The sequence below is a fragment of the Thermobia domestica genome, chromosome 1, assembly GCF_964235325.1.
Source record: "Thermobia domestica chromosome 1, izTheDome1.hap1.1, whole genome shotgun sequence".
Lineage (NCBI taxonomy): Eukaryota > Metazoa > Arthropoda > Insecta > Zygentoma > Lepismatidae > Thermobia > Thermobia domestica.
Window position 1 is genome coordinate 201490402 of NC_137454.1, and position 25473 is coordinate 201515874.

The 25473-nt window shown below is 34.5% G+C and overlaps 1 protein-coding gene across 2 annotated transcripts in view; it reads left to right on the forward strand.

Moving 5' to 3' along the window:
- The window catches only part of LOC145692843 (neurobeachin-like protein 1), a 561942-nt gene that overhangs the window by 91147 nt on the left and 445322 nt on the right, over positions 1–25473 (forward strand). For both annotated transcript variants that reach the window (XM_081768357.1, XM_081768365.1), the window contains exons 27-33: positions 1481–1656; positions 6229–6384; positions 7210–7336; positions 9371–9613; positions 12686–12782; positions 13731–13889; positions 17315–17502. In XM_081768357.1, the coding sequence (XP_081624483.1) occupies positions 1481–1656; positions 6229–6384; positions 7210–7336; positions 9371–9613; positions 12686–12782; positions 13731–13889; positions 17315–17502 (1146 nt within the window). The remainder of the gene's footprint in view (positions 1–1480; positions 1657–6228; positions 6385–7209; positions 7337–9370; positions 9614–12685; positions 12783–13730; positions 13890–17314; positions 17503–25473) is intronic.

Genomic DNA, 25473 nt, shown 5'->3' on the forward strand with positions numbered 1-25473 from the left:
TTTGGTCACAATATGCATCCAAACAGAAGTCAAGTTCGGATAATACGTTTTATAAAGTTCGGCGCATTTCTCTGTCACCACAGCAGCAGTGATACGTTTCCTAAACTTGCCTTCTGAATGCGCTGCCTCTTCGTAGAATATCACATTGATAGAATAATTTCGTCTTGTAATGCCTCCTGCATTTTGGTGCAAAATTCTTTTTGCCGACCATTATCATCCGGTTTTAATTTTTAATAGAGCAGCAAAAGATTTGATTTTCATTCGCCCGCAAAATTATTCATATGGATTACTCTCGAATTCCAGGTTCACGGCTTGGGATGTTGTTGATTTCTGTGGACTACCCAAAGAACTCTTGCTCACTCTCCACTGTTTCATCAGAAGCGCGTGAATGCTTTATACATTTTCGTTTACTTAGTCAGTGTCATTAAACTGTCGACATTACTGCAGAATGCGCTGGTGACCTACCTTTTGTTTTCTGCGTTTTCTTTTGGATGCACATGTACTTCAGTAACAAAAAAACACTTCGTATATTCCTAAAGATAAAATCATTTTCACTGTATGGACGCAACTTTGAAACTGCATTGCACTCGTGCTCCCGCGTGGTGCCATGGAGTAAACTTGGCGAGTTTCTTCTTTTCATATATTAACCATTATAACATCTACAGTAGGTTGTGTGTGATACTTCATAAATGCGGTTTGAAATCCGGTGTATCGTTTATAGTAATATTTTCTGTTTTCCAATCCTTTCTTTAAAAAAGAAAAAATCCTTATTATATTATTTCACATAATTATGTAAATTTTCCTTTTTAATTTACTCTTCTTTTTCCCTCATGTACTCTTAATGCACAACTCATTATATTACTTTTACCTTTAAGTGCTAACTTCTGTTCACTTTCAGCCTTGAAATATTAGATGACTCTACATTCCAATGGAACACTCTACTGGACGCTTCATTACTACTTTTCTATTGTTAACTTTTGTTGTATCCTTATTTTTTGTTTCCTGTTTTATAAACTTGATTGGTTGGATTGTAATTTAGCGTCCCTTGCAGCACCGATACCGTATGAGATGTGTACGTATAGTTTGAGGTGAAATCTGAACCAATGTAGTACATTCAAACTTTTCAAGACTCTCCCACAGAAAACAAACCCAGGACCCTATGTGCTATTTAGTGAAGCTTTCAGCGAAAATACCTTCTTTGGTGTTGTGTATCTCACTATCACTTTAAATTGTAAGACGGCCGTCAAATCACATGAATAATAACTCCTGGAAAGAATTTCTTAGCTAAGTTCGTTAAATATAATATAATGTAAATAAATACAACTAATACTTGTCTTTTTACATCCAACGTTCTTTTTTTCTTTCTTTCTGTGTGAAGGAATTCATCGTCATTTTAATATTTTATCATGTAATGTATATCGTTGAAAACAACGATTAATGTAATAAGATTTCTCTTAGTGGCTATTATTTTATTTTTCAGGATAGCTTAGGTGAGCTTAGTGAATCATCCGCAGTGGCCCGACTGATAAAAACGAACTTAATTTCCCAAGGAGAAGATAGTGAGAAAGAACTATCGCCTGAAGATCTTGTATACCCAGTTAAACCCTCTGAACCCTCAACTGTAATGGACTTGGAGACATTAAGCTTAGAAAATAGGTAAAGTGTCTTAATTACTTTGTTCAATAATAATGGACCTACCTTTGTACCTTTTGACCTACAAAGGTAGAACCACTATTCTTATGTAGCATGTACCTTATAGCTAGAATTAGTAAATACTATCATAAGTATTTACAGACTATAAAAAATAAAGACGTCTTGTTATAGAATTTTAGATACGATAATTTTACGAGTGAGAATTTACCCGCATTATCAACACACCTCAGGAGTGGTATAATAAGGAAGGAAGTTTCAAATTCCTTAACCGAAGTACTATTCTCGAATATGGAAAACATTTCTGGAAATCTCTTACTCTGTCGATGCTTCAGAAGAACAAATAGAGAAGTTGAAAACATTTCCTACTTGAAACATATGTGTTGAAGACTCCTAAGTGACTGATACATTGTTGAAGAAAATAGATAAATGAATCATAAATCATGTACTCCGAATTCAAGGATATTTTCACCTGAGAAGTCAGAAAGTCACATTTCACAGACAAAGTGTGTAGTTAAATTAAAAAAAAAAAAAAAAAAAAAAAAAAAAAGGTTCTAGAATGGGAAAAATTGACCAGAATCTAAAGAAGAAGTCTTACTACATAACTCCACTCCACTTATATGACAAATAATTGAACTTCAGAAATTTAATAATAATATCAGAGCTTCTATGTCATTTATTACAACAAAGAAAAAAATGACAAGATTGTAAAAGTATATAAATACAGGTTCACTCAAATATATCAATCGAAATTCTAAAACAGGACAGTCTCGGTAACATTACTAGGAAGTTTCTGAAATCAATGACAGCCATGTGGAACGGTATGCAAAAGTGGTCAAGATCAAAATTAATCTTTCTTAATCATTCAACACTGCTCTAACTTCCTTGAAATTTAATCCGTAAAAAAGACACGAACATTTGCTAATGTGATGAAGTTGGCGCAGTGGATCACTTAATATTTCAATGCAAGCTTTTAAATAATGAAATAACAGAACTTATCCAAAATATCACAAAACATATGAATATTGCTCTTTTCTGTCTTAAATTCATCTTAGCATCTAGAAAATAGAGGAACCTTATAAAAAAAATTACAACAGTTTATACATGAAAAATGAACAAATTAGTTGTATACACAAAACTAGGGTAACATGTCATGATGGATGAATGGTAAAATAAAAATCAAATATAACATTAAATATGTAGTATCAGCTTTTTTTTTTTTTTTTTTTTTTAATAATAATAATTTATTTGTCTTTTTACGTAGTGCAATACAATTGAAATTTGCACCTCATTTTATAAATTTCGTATAGCATTTTCGGAAGCAATTGAAATGGAAGGTACTTATTTTACTGTTTTATGGGGACATAAAATAATAAAAATAAACAGTTTTTTTTTTTGTATTTAATAAACACGTATGATAATGAAAAACAGAATAGAGGAAAATATTGACAACTTTTCTTTTTTTTTTAATACTAACTTTTCTATTCTCCAATTTTCCTAAGATTGTAGCTCTATTGAATATGTCCGCATGAAGCTTTTTATATTGCTGAATCAGTAATGTTATCAAGAATCGGGCAATTGGCATTACGCAGCCCACGAAGTGAACCTCTTTTGACAAACACAGAGTAACTTAATTTCGCATTAAGTGTTGATGTTCTAACTCATATTGGAGTGAAAGGATGGCCGGATCAAATCTATTTTTACTTTAAAAAAATAAAAATAAAAATCGAACCATGCTTACTTTTTTCCTCAGTTTCAGTGAAAAACAAAAGAATATAGCAAAATAATATTTCTAGGCCAATGTTATGAAGTAACTATGCAGATGTGCCACTTATGAATTCCTTGAGCTTGAAACAACAGAAGGATAGAAAAGGGAGTACTGCTAAAGTCTCGTGATTTCGGTAGTTATTATAACCGACCCACAGTTTCATTATTTTTACCCGAGTGCACACTGCATTTTAATTAGGGCTTATTTGTTCATAACACTCATTTTCTGTGAGAAACACAGGAGCTAAAACGTTCTGAAATCATTAATTTTATTTTTCGTATTCGCAACGAACAATGTACTCTCATTCAAGAGACTAGTCGGATGTGTTCGATATTTTCATCGCCAACAGCTTTTGATAAGACACAAAAGCACGTGGGAACAAAAACATTTTGTGAATTCTAAAGCATAACTGGACAGAAAACCAAACGAACAATAATATATTCAGAATTGCCAATTTATTATTATTATTCGAACTGTTTACTGTATATTGTTAACTTAAAACATTTAACAACTCCAACATTTTCCATTGAAGTTATAAACCGTGAGAAATTCTTGTTGAATTTTTTCTCAATGTGGTAAAAGCACGTAGTGAGTTTCAGTATTACTCGAACTGAGCAGATCAGCCTAAGGGCAATTACGATACATTCATATGTGGATTTTCGTACGTCAACTAGTAACATCTTAAGAAGGCTACTACCAGCATCAGGATTTTCCAGTTTTACTGAAACTCCCAAATGCAACGCTGGGAAAGTTTGTATTTCTCAGGGACAGTACATCAGTATACTCCAGTATATGAACCTCGTTGTGTCGTTCTTCAGGTATTGAATATAACACACTGGCGTTCAACGTTTCGTATTTTATACAGATAATATAGTGAAAATGCGCTAAAACGGCAGTTAATGGTTTTCCGTTGCGGGAGGAAATTGAATAATTTCCTGCATTGTTTACCGGCTGTTAGATGGCTGTCAAGCTGTTAAGACGATTGTGGTAGTCTATCCACTTTAAGCTGCTCGGATGACTAATAGAATCATTACGGCAAGGAGTAGAATTCATCACAGTTTTGGATAGTCATTTATCCCCCTACGCCAGTAAGCCCCTAAGTTATACTCCCTCCCACTTGTGAAGTAAATATCAGTGTATTTAAATGATTCGAAGTGTGAGAATATCAGCAAAAGGGCATAAAAATAGTGATAAAATTTTAAATGTTTTATAATCTATAATCTTAGTGTCAAGCTTAATGCGTGCAAGTGTTCATGTTATATTTTCATATACAGTTTTCTGGATTGACATTTCATGTACTTTCTACATCGTTGCATGTATGACATTTATCAGTTCGGAGAGAAGAAAATTTTAGCCTCTCCATATTTGAGATTTACATCTACAGTCTTTTCGTTTATATATTACGAGTATTGAAAATGTCCATTATTCCGACCACTCAGGATATTTTTGAATTTTTCATACTAGGTTCCCGAACAGAGATTACCTTGACCGAGGTATGTAAGAATTACTACTCTTCCGGGTCAAATTGATGTTACCAGAAATAACTGAGTTCGACGCTTATTCAGCATTCTTTTCCCAAGGACTAGGAAGTAGTAAACGATTGCATTATCTCATTTTCGAAAACTAAACTGAGCTCTTGTATTTGGAAAGTCCATTGAGGCACTTTATTTCCATATGCTGTAAAATGTCGAAATGGACACGGTCTCTTTGTTTTAAATTCTATGGCCAGCACTCCACTATCATGGTGTCTAATCCATAGTGAGTTAGTATGTATTATTGAAAACAAAAGAGGCACCTAAAGACAAAAATTGGGTTGATCATAGATGCATCGCAAAATACAATGAAATTTTTCGTTTGCATTCAATTCTATGATTTTGTGCAGCAAACTGCGCTTTATATATAAACAAAACAAAATAAATAATAATAAAATAGAATTTATTTCTATTTTTTTTTTTTTTTTTTTTTTTGTAAAAAAAAAAATGTGGTGTGAAGTCAACTTGAGTGGTAGAAGTCATCACAACACGCAAATTAAGAAAAACTGAAGGCAGGCTTAAATAGAATTAGTTACTTCACAGAAAGTTAGATTAAATAATGTGCAAACTTCGGTGATAACACTGAGTATACAGCATAAGCCATAAGTCGCTTGACACTTTCAATTATTCAGTTGACAATTGACTAGAGTAACAGTAGCTGATTGACATAAACAACACGTTATGGTATGGTTCGTGAATAATACGTTGTAAGAAGTGATTTTATAAAGGATCAAACCTTGTTACATTTGTAATTAAGTAAGTTTGTAATGAATAGAAAGTTGTCAAAGAATAAACGTGTGTTGATGCTCCACAGATGGTGGTTACAAGACCAAAATTGCCAAGCTGTGATGGAGTTACTTGTACAGTGTTTTAGCGTTTTCTACAATGTAAAGTAACAATTTTCCTTTGTGTACTATATATATATATATAAAATTTAAAAGAGCTTATTATTTCTAAATTTAATAAATTATCATCAAACAACATTAATGATACAATATGTTCTTCTGTACATAAATGATATTTGTACATTGCGACTGATGAAGCGCATCTTGAACACATGATATAGATAGTCTACCTTCCTAACCTAACCAAACACTTGATATAGATAGTCTAATTTATTGCTAATACAACTTCATAATGATTTCAGTTCCGTCGATAAATAATTCATTTCTAAATTCTTCAGCATTGTGTAAAATTCTACACCTTGTTGCTTTGACCCCATCTTTTTTTTTTTTTTAAATATATATATATAAATGTTATATTTTTATGTAATTCTAGGTCTCAGTCTAGTACCAGCTCAGAAGACTTATCTCGCACCAATGAAGCTGAATCGAGTACATCCAACAAGGACACGATGAGCACTACTTCCAAACAGACTGAGATTGATAGCAGCGAAGAGGATGAAGAAGAAGAACATTTCACAGAAGCTGTCAAGTAAGAAACGTTCAATTTGTTATAAAACTAAAGTTTTCAGTGATTGCTTTTTTGAACACATACTCATAATTTCCCTTTATTAAATTGTAGTTGGTGTAGAAACTAACATTCGACTGATATAGTACGAAGAGTCTGAAACACTATTTCGGGTGCTTGTCGTTGAATCTCGTAACTACGAGGGGATTTTATTTGCTTAGTATTATGACGCAGTCTGATATTACTCGAATCGGTACTACTTGGATACTACTCGAATCGAAATTGTTGTTTCCTGCCTTCTAACGTTTCTAAGACTTACCTCACTAAGACCATTCAAGAGAATTAAAAATATACATTTTTCAAAAGTAGGCAGTGTGCTTCACTTCGACAATTCAAAGAAAAATAAAAGTCTATCATTCTCTAACTTGCCACACCCAGCCCCCGCAAAGTGAACTTTGTGGTGGGCAAACACCGTGTGCGTGGATTTTCTCGGGGTTCTCCCGTTTCCTCCCACTGTCTTCATTCCACCATTTCATTCATTAATCATCATCACCGTCTCCTTTAGCCTAACCGGCAATACCGTGGGACGTAAAACTGAAAGATTTCATTTCATTCTCTAACTTGCCACAATAAATTTAATTTAAAATATAAGCTTAATTAATTTCTAAATAGAATAAGTTGCATGTTGTATATCTGTGAAGATTTAATATTTCGAGAATTTGTTTGTAGCGAATTACAAATCCAGTTGTATTGATGTCAGTCTGAAGAATTGAGTAAACGATAATGGAAAAGTTTATTTTTTTAATTTGATGCATTGACCATGAGCTTATTGTAAATTTATTTTTGTAGGCAGTTGAAGATGTTGGACACAGAAAAGGAGGGCTACAAAGAGGAAGAATTATGCAACATGGTCATCAATATTCTGTTTACCGTTATGTGGAGAGGCGTTGAAGGAGCAAGTAAAGATGCTTGGAAAGTATGTATCACTTATTAATAATCGTCTTGTACTGAGTTTATCGTATGGTGTAACAAGTCCCGAGCTTCAACATCACAGAAGCTTATAAATAATTGTATTACACTGAGTGTATCATATGACATAACAAATCCCGGGCTTCAACACCACAAGCAAAAGCTTACCATTGAATCCTATGCTGTGCTAATCCAGTTCGAATAGAATTGATTTAGCCTATTTTCCCAAGAACCAGATTTATGTTTCCCTCTCATACACATAATGTACCGAGAGTCTATTTTTGCTTTCCTACTAAAAATCCAATTCCTTGTGTATTTCTTATGTGAGCGATGCACACTAACCATCTTCAGAGATCTGGATGTAATTATACGCAATGGGGACTGTCATATTCTGAAACGGGCCATTTTTCAGTTTGCTTGTCCCTTTATTTCATCTTCAATTATTTCCTTAAGATTGCATTTTCGAAAACCATCAGATTATGTTACTGTTTACAAACTATTAATCTTCCACATCCATATAAAAAATGGACAAGGCTACTCCTTCATATGTTTTCGGTGGTCGCGGTGACTCAGTGGTAGAGCGTTCACCTCTGGTGCTTCGAGTCCCGGGTTCGATCCCAGCCCCCGCCAAGTGAACTTTGTGATGGACAAACACCGTGTGCGTGGGTTTCCCCGGGGTTCTCCCGTTTCCTCCCACTTTCTTAATTCCACCATTTCATTCATCACTCATCATCTCCGTCTCCTTTAGCCTAACCGGCATAACCGTGGAACGTAAAACTCAAAGATTTCATTTCATTTCCTTTATATGTTTTCGTTTTCAATTCTTAGTACTAATTGTGAAGGCAAAATGTTCTAGAAGGCATACTAGCGCTCATTTTCAGTCATTAATATAATTTGATTCATTGTCACATGAATAGCTAGGAAGTTATTTAGATAAGTAATGGGATATAAAGAAAGAAGTTCTAATCATTCAGCTAGTTGAAAGTGCTGATGACTATATTTAACTGAGAAAAGTGCTTCATTAGCTGGTCAATGCTTAAAAAAAAGTCACAGTGATTGGATGAATGTACCAATGTATCTGGTAGTATATGAACAAAATTATCTAATTATCTGTAGGGAAAATCTGCAATAATAGTGGAGTACTTTGTTGGCTATAGTACCTCTTTGATTACTTAACAAGATTTGAAAGTGAAAATCCTTGACTTTTTTTCAAAAGGGACGGACTGTTTTACATGGACGGATGTGTTTAAAAATAGTTCTATTGTATTCTACTTCCTGAAATTAATATAAAAAGTGCAATTAATATAAAAAGTGCAATATAATCGAAGCGTGGAAACTTTTACGATTGGCATCAACGTTATCTCAAAGATCCCAATTTTGAGATCATTTTTCTCGTGATTCCATGGACGGATATGTTTAAAAAATAGTTCCATAGGACTCAGCCCCCTTAAATTAGTATACAAAGTGCAATAAGAAATTCAGCATTCAGCTTTTTATTAGTGGCATAATCGTAAATTCTTTGATTAATTTCTAAATGTATGACATCCGAAATCATGTAGTTTAGTTGAATTCTTAATCTTTGTGGCAAGAAATTTGATCTTTTCGTTTGTGCAGGAGTGGGGGGGAAGGGGGAGCGTTTATTCCATTTTGAACGTACAATTCATGACTATCCGTAGTAAATATGCCTGGCCAGTATGCTGCTGATTTATTTACTCTTCTCACAAATAGCTAATATGAGTTCAAATTTCTGGTTTCGTAATATGAATATTCACTTTTATGTTTTAAGTTATGAAACTCAATCTGAGAAAAAAAGTATGGAAATAAGTGCAATATTAAAACTAAGCAGTGTCAATGCACATCAACTTCAAGCCTTTCGATTTCTTAGATAAAGAATTTAAAATTTCGCAATATTCTGGAAAGTTAATTCAAATAATTGTAACTCTTAATTTTGAGTAAATATGTAGTTGTAATATTTCAAACTTAATTATACTTCGAGATGTTATGGTTATAATTTACAATTTACTATTTTCGATTTGTGCAGGAAAGAGGCCAGGTAATGACTTGCATAAATTCGTTGGCACTCAACAATGAGCTGTACTGTTCCCATTTGGATGCGAAACTGAAAATCTTGGAAATGGCTGTGCAGGCATGTTTATCTGATCTCAGGGATGTTGGTCATGCGCACGCAATGTACACTGAGAATGCGTTTTTTCTCATGAGGTGGATTTACGATGTAATTGTATTCGACCAAAGTAAAAACAGCAATAGAAAATTGTCAGTAAAGGTTTGTATTATTCCTAGTGTTTTACTTTTATCAGCATATGTGTGGTACCTATTACTGTTAGTTCCTTTGCTTGGGTATTAAAATATCCGCTTGTTGCTGTTTTGATTACGTTTTTTGTTTGTACCCTAATATATCTGGTTCTTTTAACCAAATGTAGTCACGACAAACTAAGACAAATATCTCTGTCTAAAAGAAGTCGTTAGTGATTGACTAACTGAACAATGCCGAGGCCAAACCACCTAAGCTACAAACTTCAAATTTGGCGAGTGTATAGAATTTATGATGTAAAGTGCCAGTAAGGAAGGATTTTTGAAAATTCGACGAGGAAGGGAGGGATAGGGGTAGCAGTTGTACTTCTCGGAATCTGTGAACAATAGAAAATAGAAATTTGGTATATGAATTTATTATTTAAAATAATTAGAAATACATTTCACCGTTTTTTGATATTTGACCCTAGAAGGGAAGAAGAGGGGTGAGAAGGAAAAACGGCTGGGGTTACAATTATTATAAAAAGGAATTCATAACTAAACTTCTTAAAGTTAGAGACATAAAATTTGATACTTGGATTTCTCATTTAAACTAGTAAGACACATGTTTCAAAGTTTCTTGATATTTGTCCAAGAAGGGAAGAAAATGGGATAGGCAGGAAAACAGAGGTGAGATTACAATTGTAACAAGAAGTCGATATTATAATAAAATAGCCATATCTCGAAATTCCTAAACGTTAGATACTTGAAATTAGGTATTTGAACTTTCTATTTAAAATAATAAAACACATGTTTGAGCGTTTACTAATATTTGTCCTAGGACGGAAGAAAAGTGGTGGGAAGAAAGAGGGGTAGATGTTGCAATTATTATAATAAGATATCAATAACTCGAAGTCCTTTAAACCGGCGGGAGCTCATGTGGTTCGGATTCCACGTTAATCAGTAGGTCCACGTCTCATATAGCCTCGCTGCTGAAAGGGACGCTAAACTAAAATCAACTCAACTCAACTCGAAGTCCTTTAAAGTTAGGGACACGAAATTTGGTGTTGGGACTCTTCATTTAAAATAATTAAATACATGTTCCAACATTTTTTGATATTTATGCTACAAGAGAAGAAAAGAAGGAGGAAAAAAGGGGTGGGGATTGCCATTATTGTAATAAGATATCTATATCTCGGAATGCCTTAAGGTTAGACATGAAATTTGGTGTTTAGTCTTTTCATATAAAATACTTAAACACTTGTTTCAGCGTTTTAGATGTTCGACCTAGAATGGAAGGAAAGGGAAGGGGGGGGGGGGTGCTTCTCCAAGATGCTCATACGAGATGTATCGTACGAAATTATTACCTTGTCAATAATTTATTAGATCGTACTACAAATAATGATTTGGTGCGAGCGGTCCCGGATTCGATTTCCGGTGGGGACACTCGGTGTAAAAGTGTGAAAGGTTTTTCAGTCCAGCTATCCTGAGTGAGATTTTCCTGTGTTTTCGTCAATCACACCAGGCAAATGCCGGGATGGTACATAATATGCAGGTCTCAGATCACTTCCTTCTTTCCATTTCCTCGGATAGTATGATCACCGGGCGATGTCATCCCTCATACGTAATGGGCTAACATGGCCATAGATGCCGAGAGGTCAGAAATGTAAATCCTAATCTTAAAAATAATAATTATAATTCCGTTTGTAACAGCGTGGAACAAATACCATTATATTTTTCAGTTAAATAAATAAATCACCATTATACTATTCAAAATTGTGTTAACGATGCATCTACGCAAATTTGGGCCCTTCAATTCTCATTGGAAAAATGTTTCTGCTCTGTCATCAGCGTTGACCACTTCATTTGTAGACTTTTTTATTTATTTATTTGACCGAACAACTGAAAGTTTAGAAATTGCTAGATTAGAATTGTGAGGCGAATATGACATAATTTAAGCAAGCCATTTATGCAAAATTATTCTGTTCGCAAAGAAGTGTGAGATTATTATTGTGAATTATTATGGTGCACTCAGATTTCATTCTTTTATTTCTGTCTCTCCATACGGATGATCTCGCTAAATACATAATATACCGTAGTGGTCACTATGATAATATCTCACATGTAAGGAAATTAAACAAAAATCATCCAGAATCATAACTTTGTGTGTTGATTGTTGTTTTGTAATGTAGACGAGGGGAATGCTTTCAATCTAAGGACACATTATTGGTTTCTGGGTCACAGAGATATGCCTAGATCTTACCAGAGGAAAAGTGTGCTCTCATGACTTCAAATGCTGTCAATAGTTCTAAATTTTAGTATAACATTTTATTTTTTAAATTAGCTACCAGTTAATCACATTTGGCACCCACTTATCCGTAACCAAGTTTATGGATAGTTTCCTGAAGAATCCTGTAATCAAAGCCAGGTACTGCAACAATTTCTCGGACAGTAGTAGACCAGTGTGTGTGTGTGGATAAAACAAAATGCAAATATATATTGGTATTCATAATTCTTATCAAGAAGTTTGTACTAAAAGAAATTAACAGTTTCAGTGTGAATTTATTGGAGCCGTATGCATATTGGATTTCTAATAACAAATAATAAAGATGATATCATTCTTTCCTGAAATTTTTCAACTTAGGGTCGCACTGTGCTTTGTGCAGTAAGGCTAATCGAAGTCCTTCGTCTATATGGTTAGCATACGCGTCTTGGGCGTGGGAGACCCGGGTTCAATTCCAGTAAAAGCTCGTGTGGTTCAAATCGCACATTAAGCTGTAGTTTCTCAGCTCATGGCCTCGGTATTGAACGTGATGCTAAACTCTAAATCAACCTATCAACCATGAACATCGATATAATATGTGTGCATATGCATTTCGTTCTGAGTTTGCTGGGGAAATTTTCGGAATATCGTATATATTGAACCGCAACAGTTCAAAAACTTTTTCATATTTTCGGTGAAGATTCCTGTAATGATCTAGCATGGTGTCCTCGAACAAAGGCATTTCGGTTTGATTTTTAAAATTAGTGTCGAATTAATATGTTTGAAATGTTAGGTGTATGAATGTCTCCTTCAATATGCAATAAAACCGTTTTTATATTCCAGCTCTTAGACGGTGTGCTAAGTTTGATGGACGCTTTGTTAGTGTTTCAAGAGGGTCCCGGTGAAGAAGAATGGACTGAAATGGCAAAGTTAACTTTCGGTAAGTTGAAATAATCTCATCAATAATCTTGTGTGAAGTGTAAAATATTATGGAATTGTTCATGTTTAAGAATGAAAAAGAGATTTAAATATAGAAATTGGAAATTAGAATATATATATATATATATATATATAACAATGAATTCTTTCTTTTTTTGTAATTTATATTGTGCATACATATGAAATTTTCTAAAGATCAATATTGCTTCTTGATTTCCATTCTACTATATTTTAAACTGATAGACTTCCAAACTATAGGAGTTAAATATTGTAACCAGAAGTGACAGAATTATTAGTTCCGGTTTTAATTAATGATTAAGGAGCAGATGGAACCTGCTCTTGGGACGCCGAATTTATACCAAACAACAATTTCTCGTTGTCTTTTACTGTTTTTATTCTACTAAAATCCAATAATGAAACCGGAAGCGGCATATTATAACCGCTTCGAGTTTCAATAGAGATAAAAGTTGAGATTGAACCTGTTCTTGAGATACTAAATTCATATTAAAGAAGCCGTTTCTCGATAATCTATTCTCGGTTTTGCTGTAGGATCAATTTTGAAACCGGACGTTATAACAAATCTGCCACTTCTGTTTGAAATACAAGGATAAGGAGGAAAATTATTCTTAGGGTGCTAAGTCCGCATCAGAAAGACGTTTCTTGCTATCTCTAATACGAGTATCTGTCGACAGACGGACGGACGGGTAGGCATAACCGTTCTATGAAATTTTCCCATTTTTATGCGTAGCCTAATTTGGAAGTGTTATAACAGGAGTAAATAAATAACTAATTGAATTAATAAATTAAATGAATAAGGCCTCACGTTGTATAGACTGATGTATAATTTGTGTTACTTTTATGTAATTCTGAAGTATAAAGTTTTGCATTAGGGTTAAGGACCATTTGTTTTATGTTGTTCTCATATGAGTCACTTGCTTTTGCGATTTAGGTATTTTGTTAACATATGCTGCGAACGAGAACATTGAACATTGTGCGATGTCGACAGCAAAACTGCATGCATTGATTCAGACAAGAACTATTAAAAACTTAGAAGAAGGAGCTTATATTCTTTATTTCCTGGATGGCATTGTGCAGAGGACTGTTCAGTGTAAGTTTATTATTGCTTGCAATATATTTTGTAGTTTATGAGCGAAAGTAAAATTTCAAATTTTGTGTTAGTTGGAGGTGCGATTGGAAAGTTTTAAGATTGGGCTTGTAATTTAAAAATGGCAGTACTTACAGGCTATTGTGCTGGATCTCCTTCAAACTAGTCCCCTGCTGAATGAACACACCGAATCCAACGGTGTTTCCACTTCTGGAAGCATTCCTGAAAATTATTTTCCGTGATGGTGTAAAGCACTCTCTCCGTATTTGCTTGAATGTCCTCAATTGAGTCAAATCTCTTCTCTTTCAATGACAATTTTAATTTAGGAAAAAGGCAGAAGTCGACCGGGCCAAATCTGGGGAATACGGGGGTTGCGGAAGCACAGGAATGTTGAATTTGGCCAAAATTTCCTGGATCGAGAACGCACAATGCGCTGGTGCATTGTCGTGGTGGAGAATCCAATTCTTTTCTTTCCAGAGGGCAGGCCTTTTCCGCCGCACATTTTCGCGCAAACGCTGAAGGACATCTGATTGACTCTCTGCCTCCTAGAGGCAAATTCATGATGCACGATACCCTTAGAAAAAAAAAAAAAAACGTCTTCACATTCGACCGACTTTGTTGCACTTTCTTTGGTCTTGGTGAATCTGGGCTCTTCCACTGGGAAAATTGGGCGTTTGTTTCTGGGTCATGCCCAGAAATCTGAGTCCATTTCGGTTCGATTAAACAGTTCTTGGGACACTTTAAGTCTATGTTGTTTCTGCCCGTGTGACAACACTTTTGGAATGAATTTCGCGGACACTCGATGCATGTTCAAATCATCAGTTAAAATTGACCGAACCGAATAGAATCTTAAATTCAGGTCTTCAGCCATCTCTCTAATTGTAAGTCTACGGTTCGAGTGCACTAAATCGCCTACTTTCGCAATGTTTTTGTTAGTTTTTGATGTTGAAGGCTGGTCAGACCGGAGGTCATCCTCTACTGACTCGCGGCCATCTTTGAATCTATGAAACCAGATACACACGTTTGACCGGCTCAGACATTTATGTCCAAAAGCTGTTTTTAAGAGTTCGTAAGTCTCCGAAGCAGATTTCCCAGTTTTAAAACAAAATTTCACACAAACGCGTTGTTCCAATTTTTCATCCATTTTGCGCACTTAAAAATCCGCCAACACACACACACACACACACGCGCCCGCACTCAACTGGTTGTTACGCTGTACTGAATAAAGATATCTCGGTGCATGTTTCAACATGTCTCAAGGACACACCGAACCACCGCTTCCATGCTAACGGGCGATTATAGCTACTCCCCCTGAGCAGTGTTGCCAACTGTCTTAAAACTTTCCAATTATACACGTATATATATACACATTTTCAGCTTTCATATGAATAATGAATGCATTGTTGTTTTGTTACTTAGTACAACATGAAGTAGAGTTGAGCGCCAGCGATATATATATATATCATGTAACAAGCCTTTGGCTAGCTGGGAGCTCCGCCCCCAGTCCCCCGAATACGCTCGGCCTACGGCCTCGCATTTCTTATCTATCGGCCTTTTCATCAACAGTGAATTTTGTGAATTTGCTCTTCATAATTATTTCCTGAAACTGGGGACTTCTCTCCCATGCTGTCTTTGCTCGTCCGACTGAGTGTTGTGAGACGCGTTATACAAGTGAGTGTTGTGAGACGCGTTATACCAAGTGAGTGTTAGTGTGTCCAGTTCCAAACTGATAACAGTAAAATGAACGAACAAAGGATGAATTTGATGTTTTGTTTTAAGGTTGGCAAGACACCGAAAGAAACTCATGATATGCTGGTACAGGTTTATGAAGATCAAGCGATGACCTTGAAGTGTTTACGAGTGGTTCGGCTCGTGCCACATTACTTGACTGATGACTAGAAGCACGCACGTGTTCTTGCCTCACAGGATTTTATCACTATGGCAGATGTAAATCCAAATTTCTTGAAGTATATTGTTGCTGAGGATGAATCCTGGTGTGTGAGGTACGATTCGGAAACAAAACGCCAAAGCATGGAATGATGTTCTGCATCACCTCGTCGGAAAAAGGTCAAAGCAGAAAAATCACGCATCAAAACGCTGCTAATCACCTTTTTTGACAGCAATGGCATAATCCACAAGGAATTTCTACCTGAAGGAGCGACATTGAATGCTGCTACATACGTTGAAATTTTGAGACGTTTCATGAAACGTGTACAAAGGGCACGACCCCAGTACTCAGAACAAGGTTCATGGTTTCTGGTTCACGACAGTGCTTGCCCTCACACAGCCAATATCGTCAGACAATTCCTGGCCGAAAAGGGGTGGTTTAAATTGACCTTCCACCATACTCGCCAGATCTGAATCCTCCCTACTTCTTCCTGTTTCCACGCCTCAAACTCGCATTGAAAGGAAAGAGATTTGACGATATTCCAGACATCAACGAAACTTGACGAAGCTCCTGAGCACCATTCCGAAAGAAGACTTCTCAAAAAGTTTCCAGAACATGTACAGCCGTGCTCAGCGTTGCATAGCTGCAGGAGGGGACTACTTCGAAGGACAGTAAGGCAAGTTTCATTCATATTGTATCTACTTTCTGTTTACAAGATCATTCACCGAACTTTATTTGTCAGAGGTTGTATAAACGTATAGCATAGTGGCACATGAAGGAATATGCATAATGTGCAAAAAAGTTAACATTTGAGCATATTATTAGTGGTAAGTTGAAAGAATATATTAAAAATACTAATACTGAAGATCATGAAAATTTTGAACGTGATAAAAGATGTAAAAGTTTTACTTAAAACGGATAGTGCAAGAAGAAAAACTTAACTTAGTTTGGTATAGTTGGAAAGAAGAAAAATGAGAAGAAAAGAAATCGCAACTAAATCTTGATTATCGGCGTTTAAACACAAAATGGAATCGTCTTTATAAAATGCTATGCAAATTGATCGATACGAGGCAAGATGATCAAAGACATTGTCACCAGCCGGCGCGGTTGGTTTCAAACCATATGATACTGTTCATGTAAGAACGTAGTCAGGCTGAGAAAGACTATGTACATAATGATCAAAATATTCTAATCAGAATATTATGTTTTTTTTTGTTTTTTTTTTAAGTCGTGTGTCTTTACCTTACAACTGTTTTAACTTTTTTTTTTTGCTCCCTTTTTGTTTCGTTGGAAAGGGGCTACACATTGATCCGAAATACCGGGAGAAATCTTGTACAAGCATACAGAGGTGTACGTACGTTCGTTTCAAAACTTTATTCCCCCTTAGTGCATAGTAAAGTTCTTATTTATCTCAATCAAACAACATATTAAGGTAAACTAGAATTTTATTGTTCATTTTCATGAAGTCCGTAAGTATGCATAGTGTAACTTATTGTGTTTCTGTTGTTTTTAACTGGAACGCCCAATTGCTTATTTACAGCAAAAAATCAAGAGCAGTATTCATTTCTCATTCCTGTGGTGAAAGCTTTATTAGAGAAACTTGACGGACCAATGGAACTCTCAAGTCACATTCCATCCCTTCCTCAAGCACAAGCAGGACCAGCCTTTTTCGATGACTTTCAGGAGTATTGTCAAAGCTCAGAATGGAAGAATTTCGTAGAGAAAAAGGTAAGTGTCTCCGTCTTAGAGTCTAAACATGAGTTAAAAAATCTTTTATAGAAATTATTTTTCATTGTGGCATATTAATAAAAAAGAATGCAAGTGAAATTTTGAGAGTGTGAGGTTATGTAGTTAGTGATATACTTGTCTCGTGCTTAAGAAATATGGCATAATTCTGTTTGAAGTTTTTCCTTTCGCCACTCTGAGCTTTGATAATTATATTAACATAGAACCAGACTGGTTTTTTCCTTTTTTATCTTATTCATACAACAAACGTAGAACGAAGGTGTTAGAAAGCAAACAGTAGCGAATTTCGGAGGGCATAAGTTTCATTTATCATCACGTCCACATGACACACGTTTGCTCACCATCAAGTCTATATGACACAATCTGATTGAAGTTACAGTTTAATGATGAGCATCCAGTTCCTTAGTTTAGTCTCGTCATAAGACAAAATTATTATGTAATTCTAAATTGTAATCTTACTTATTTGTACTTCTGCGTAAATGTTGATTATTTAATTTACACTGACTTTGTGTCGGCATTTTTAAGGTTTAAAACGTTAAATATAGAGAGATAAGAAAAAAGTGTTAAGGGTACGTTAAAGCTACTGAAAACCACACCACATCATTACAGTAGATACAAATGGATTCGCCGTTTGTTCCTCTGACTTTCATGAATTAACACCGACGAACTATTGCAATTGGTGTATACTTTTTGTAAAGGAGACGGTGAAGTTCTATTTTGTTGAAACCTCCATCTTTGAGTGTTCGCAAAGAGAAAACAATCGTTCACACGCCTTTGGTTTCTTGCTTTTCCAGTACTTTTGATTTAGATGTCAGTAATATGAAATAATATTTATTGAGAGAACTAACTTGACTATACTAAACAAATGTACCATCTTGTTTTTGAAAAATCTGATCATGCACTTCCCTTTGAAAAGCCGTATTCTCAGAGCTGTACGATGGACAATTTAATATTTTGGTTGAAACAATGATCTGAAAGAATATAGGGATTTTCGTTTGATATATTTCCGTTTCTGGTGAAGTTACAGAGCCTTTTAAAGAGGTAGGGGCCATAAGTTTTTGAACGAGACTTCAAATTCATTTTGGGAATTACAATATATGATAAGGGAAATGATTATAAAAGCACATAATAGAGTCGCCAAACTAAGCGTCTTTTGAAGCATTTGCAAGAATCCAAACATAATACAGGATAATTTCATCCAAAATTGAGAATAAGGACTGCAAAATATGTTTTATTAGATTTTAAAAAGTATCAAGTTGAATTACCAACAAAGAATGTCGTCTTAGTGATCCAAACGGATTTCGATCAAATTTGGCAGGTAGATACTAGACATAAATATAAGAATATATATATATATATATATATATATATATATATATATATATATATATATATATATTTAACTTTCTGCGGAAAAACTGTTTTTGGGAGAATGTCGGCGCCAAGAGTGCAGGAAGAAGTAGACTGATTCAAATAAAATTGCACACAGATATAGTAGGCGCAAAATGAGGAAACACTGCTTCTATTTTTCTTGACAAAATGGTTGGGTGCAGCAGACGCCTCTGCAAACTCATGACCACGAAATGTTAAAATTGGTAAAGAAGATTGTTCAGAAGTAGCTAACTACATTCAGGATTTAGTCAACTAATTATGTGCAGAGACAGTACGTATAAAATAAGCGAGTATGTGTTTTTATTTTCGGCGAAGAACAGTTCTTGGGGCCTAAAATTTTGCAAGTTAATACCAAGAAGTAGAACGAAGCGAATGAAATTGCGCACAGATATAGTAGACGTAAAATAAACAGTGGTCCTCAACTGACTGAAGAAGTTTAAATTCATTCTGGGCCATTCTGGACCACAGAATTACTGGTGTTAAATTGTACATAGAGAGCGGAGAATGGATAATGACATTTGAACCTCTCACAGCGTAAACTAATTACAATGGTCTAGGCCTACGTATGTAGCTGCACTATAAACCACTTCCTTGCTTCTTTTCCCTCATATCTTTCTGTACAAATTTCATCCATTTTCTTCTTCGTTTTTGCTCATTTTTGGAACTTGCTGCCTTATTTCTCCGACAAGAGCTTCCAGTATCTCTTTTTCCGTAGATAAAACACATCTTACCTTACCTTATGTGTAATGTCTCTATATACTGTTTCGTTACAATATGGGTGTACTTTAGATACATCCGAACTGCCATCATTACAAATTTTGACACTTGGTTTAGAGCAGCCTCTGCCCAACCAAACCGTTTTGTCAAGGAAAATACGAAACATGTGCTCCTTTGTCTACTATATCTGTATGAAATTTCATTCATTTCAGTGTCATCCTTCTTATGCGCTGTGATTCGACTTTCAAAATTTTAGGCGGGGACTTTGTCCCCAAGAGCCATTTTTCTGCAGAAAATGAAAAAGATGTATTCACTTGTTTCGTATCTACTATCTATCCGCCAAATTTGATCGAAATCGGCTGGATCACTAAGATGATGATCCTTGTCAGTTGGTTCGCTATTATTGACTCCTACACCATAGAAGAGGAAGAAACCGAACAGCATCAACAGTAGTTGTTCTGTGCGACCTTCTAAGAGCGTTGCTACTTCCAGCAGTTACACCTTCATGTCTCCGTTAGAAGGAATAAAACCTGACTTCCGTTGTTGACCGATGACCGTCCATGATGATCGAACAATAAATTCCAAATCCATTTGTAAATTGTGAATTTTAGTATTTGTGATGTGTCGTTCTCTCTCATGCATATTTTATTTATTTAATCGCATCTTCATGTATTTAACCTTATATGTGTTAAAAATGCTAACAGAAAGAAAGTCAGCGAGAATCCGAGAATGAACGTTTCACACGAGGGCGAGTACAAGGAACATCAGGCCCGTATGATTACAGTTGGTATTAATTTCAGACTTCTTGAATAACAACCTAACAGGTTGAGTAACAAATATATGTATTCCCCTATCACCTGAAGACAATTTTAAAATACAGTTTTCCGTAATAATTACAAGGAAGTCAATTCAGGGATGAATTGTTCGACCAATACAGTAATGTAAAATTTTGCATCCACATATTACAACCTATGTTTAATCGTCAGGTAATTAAATTCACCTGTATTTCTATATTTCTTATACTTCAACTTTGTAATAATAAATCAGATTTTCATTTTTAAACAAACCATAACATCTGTGTGAAACTGAATAGACACTTGTAATACTTCCACTTAACAAGCACTTAAAAATAAATATTTGTTAAAAGTTGCAGAATAACTTTATTTGCATAACAGGTAAATTATAATCTTCCATTATTGAAAATGCCTTTTCATATATATATATATATATATATATATATATATATATATATATATATATATATATATATATATATATATATATATATATATCACAATAGATTATATTTCACATGAACATTATATTAAAATACAAAAGTAATACTTTCTATTTCTGCAAAACGTTAGAAGTTAATTATAAAAATCCTTTATTTCATTAATTATTCACAGGACAGAAAGTTATTTATTGTGACTGATGCATATTCCAGTAATATAATCGCGGAAGAAATAAGAGTACAATATGTACTTTTCTCGGAAATGTGTATTCAGTTAACATTTATTGTGGTCTCTTTCTCTGTCAGATACGATCATTTTTGCTTCTGTAATTCCAAATTTATAGTTTTGATGCATAGTATATTCCAGATAAGGTCATGATTCATTTATCCACTTAGAGTCTGTTAATAGTATATTCAGTAATTATGCACAGTTGTAATGTTTCCTTTGATTTTGATTTATTTATTTATTTATTTATTGTAGTGTCTCTTGTCATATTGAAAAGATTCTGTCTTTTCCTCAGTGACCTTTTGGTCTAGCAGTCACTACTTATGAGGCATGTATTAATTATTTTTGACTTGAAAGATAGAAACTCAGCATGGAATGTGTCCATCCATCCTCTCATAAGACGAAGAAAACGAGATTGTAGTTACGGCAGAAAATTACGTTGACTATATTTTGGAACAAGAATGCAGTCATTAATGCTGGATTTATCCCCAGCGATTATTGATTCTTCAAACAACGTGATAGTTTTCATCTGTCATGCGTCGGATGAAGTTTATCGGGTTCCATAGTTCTGGTTGAAACCAATTCCAAACTGCTTTTTTTTTCTTTTTTTTTTTTTTCTAAAGGTTTTCAATTGTCTTGATGCAAAAATTGCCTTGAGAGACGAGACTACACTGGAAAATAACATCAGTGAAGCAACTATGTTAACTGTAGTACGTTGTAGCAAAATTTGATTGTATGTTGAATGTGCTGCATAATATTTACGAAATTCAATTTTCTCTGTCAAGAAACACAAAGTGACTCGCAGAGTCCAATTTCAGTGTAAGAAAAGTTTCCAAGTCAATATTATAGCTGTTATAATGGAGCGTAAACAGCAAGTAAACCATGTGTCAAATTACAAAGTATTCTTTCCATGTAAAGTAGTTACAGATCCAACCGATACAGTACGTGCCAAAGTCACAGCACACTTCCCATACAATTACGTTTATACCTAATGTAGATAAGATGAATTAGAAGCTGACTAGCGTAATCAATGTGACTGTCATTGTGAAAGCAACCATCTTGAATCGTGATAGTAATTTTGTAGTAGGAAAGGAATCAAATTGTACTGATATTTTATCAGGAGATTCATTGCCGTTATTTGTTTTGCCATAACTGTATTACGACAGAGATAATAATATGAAATTAGTGTGAAATATAGTTAAAGTGAAAACGATATCCTGGTTTTAAACATTTTATTAAATGAAAAACAAATGAGTATTTATTTGTACGTGCTTAGTGGGACTCTTATCAGTAAGCATATGATTATCATGGTGCCATCTTGAATCATACTCTAGATCAGTTGTTGCGAAAATGGACGACTTGCTTTATGAGGGAACGTGAAAAAACCACGCAGGGGATGCAACCTACTGAAAATTAGTACAGTGAGTTGGCAAAAGGAGATAAATAATTATTCAGTGTATCACCAATCAAAATCGAATCCGGGATCACTGCGCCAGAGAACCGCATCCATAAGAACAAACATGAAGTGTGCAGGAAGGAAGGCCGAAGCTAAAAAGAGATTCGGAAACTAAGCTTGCAGTTCCCACGTTTTGCATAAGATAGGGCCGAATAATATGTGATATGTTAGTTAATGCAAGGGATAATGTACACCGTTTATCAGAACTGTGAAAATAAAGTTTACATTATGCAGCCGGTAACAATAAAATGTGAAACTGGTATTGTATGTGTTTTAGGAAATACTTTTTCTCTGCAAGATGTTGGGAAGATAACAGAAACCTGTGTCAAGGTAGCTATTTTTCTTTCTTATTTCCCTTTCTTAGCGAATTCCTGGGAATGCACAAAATATCTAAATTACACTTAAGGTTTTAACATTTTAAGTAACAAGAATTTAATATCAAGTTCAAAAGCAGTATTACTATAAAATATCGTACTTTGGCACTATTTGAGATCTGTACCCGTGACATTGTCTTGGTCCACTTCGCACTCCTGCAGCACATTGCAGAATGGTGAGTCATTAGCTTAATTCATTAAGGTTCTGACAAAATTGCACTCTAGATCGATATATTAGGTGGTCTTTTTCTTATTATATATATATATATATATATAGCGTGATTCAAATGGTGGCCACTCAAATTTCGTGTTATTATTTATAATTATTATGTAGTTATCACAAAATGAATAACAACAATGAATTTCTGATAAAACTTCAGTACAATTTACCCACAAGACTCCTTCCTATTTAACATTTTCGCTTGATTCATGATGGCTGATTACAAAATGGCGGCAATGATTATACCAGTCAATATGTAGTTCTTATCTAGCATGATAATTATCCACAAACTCTCAATATATATATAATTGTTTTCAAAATCAAAGAATATTTATGGATTACTTTTTAACGTACCATTTTTAATATTGAGTGTTGGAAGTAGCAGATATAACTTCGGGTAAAAACTTTCCTTAATTAAGTTGGCCGTATATATATATTGCTTTTTTTTTTTGGTAAGTTATCCATCTTTGATGTAGGTATAGAATGCTGTTTTTTCGGAACAGGAGTCGGCGAGGTACTCAACTAAATATTCTGTCACTTGTGTCCATGAATGGAAAATAAAGCAGACGAATTAATTTAGGATTACAATGGAAGTGGTGGTAAGATACTATACAGAATGTAGGGCTGCTTCCATTCTTTGAATATTTTTCCCAAATTTTCCTTCTGATCTAGTTCAACTATAAGTTGTGTATCTCTCATGATTTCCTACCTTATGATTTTTTAGTTTCTTGACGTGATGAGGTTTATTCTTTACATACAGGTATAACAGAGATCTGTTGATTTTATGTTATCATTTGCTACTACTCTTTTGCATATACTGAACAAAGGTTGACCTTATTCTTGCGAAATTAATTTATTGATTTTTGCACAACTTATAATTATTCATTGAGTTAAATTGTTCTCTTTGCTTAAGATTGGCACGTACTGAATTTTTGTGTAAAGTAACCCAAGTTCTCCTTTCAGTTCTTTGCCATCTTTTGCAGAATGCACTTTTTCAGTGGAAATTAATATTAATACTATAAATTTATTTACGACCTCCTTCGTTGCTAAGCGGTTAGTGTACGCGCCTTTGGCGTGGGAGACCCGGGTTCGGTTCCCGGCGGGAGCTCATGTGGTTCGGATTCTATGTTAATCAGTAGGTCCCGTCTCATGTAGCCTCGCTGCTCAAAGGGACGTTAAACTCAAAATCAACTCAACTCAACTCAAATTTATATACAATTCTTCAGTACAGGCGAAATGATACACAATAAGTAATTAAAAGTGTATTTCCGTAATCTAACTTCCATTATACAGTTAGCTAGCTAGTATCAAAGGATTATGAATTATAGATATGTAGGTAGAGCGGATACTATTTCCTGTGTAATTCGTTGACTTGTTTGCGATACCTCATAATTTTCAAGCCGGGACATTTTAAAAAGTGATTTTTCGTATTTTGGTGGTTTATAAGTCTGAGAGGTGTTTTTCAAACCATATTTATTACATTTTCTTTCGTTTGTTATAAGGAGTGATTTCTCGAAGTTTGGTAGTGGTATTTTTCCGCAGCCGGTATAAATTCATTATATAAATGAAAATTTTCTTAGCCAGTATTTGTGTCAAAACATTGAGTAATGATTTTGTTCTAATCTCTACAAATGCAAAGTTACCAAGAAATGTGTTTAATCAAAATTAAACTTAAACCACATGCAATAAACTTAATTATGATATTTGTGATGCAGTGAGAAATGATGTAAAAGAAATTGAAAGTGTAATTAAAATCAATTAAAATAAGATCATCTTAGTTTATAATCACATTTCACCGTGTTTCATGTAGCATATATAACAATAAATTATTTACCAGAAAAATAGTGGGGATATTATTAGACAATACTTTAAAAGGGTATACTGCAAGTACTTTTAATAAACATTTCATCAGATGTGAACTCGGAAGAGAAGAAAAAATAAAAAAAAACAAATGTGGCTGCAAAGTATCCGGTTAAGAACAATATTGAATATAAAGTGCGAAATATGACGCCCAACTGGACTCCTCACAACTATTTTTTTGTTCAGTTAGTTGCATAAAACAATGCTCATTCACGAGGTGCATTCAGTTTTTTATTTATTTATTTATTTATTTATTATTATATCAGGACTGGTAGCAGATACAAACGTGCTGTTTGTTTTAAAATAAGCAACCACTTGTTGTCAGTGTGTGACAGAGATGACAACACCGTATGACACACACAACTCTAATAGTAGCGGTGAGAGTAATGACTTTTTTTGATATTTATGATACTCGTTTTCCCCATTTGCGTGGTGTGACACCACTTGAAATTATCGCCAGTTGAGTAAGACGTG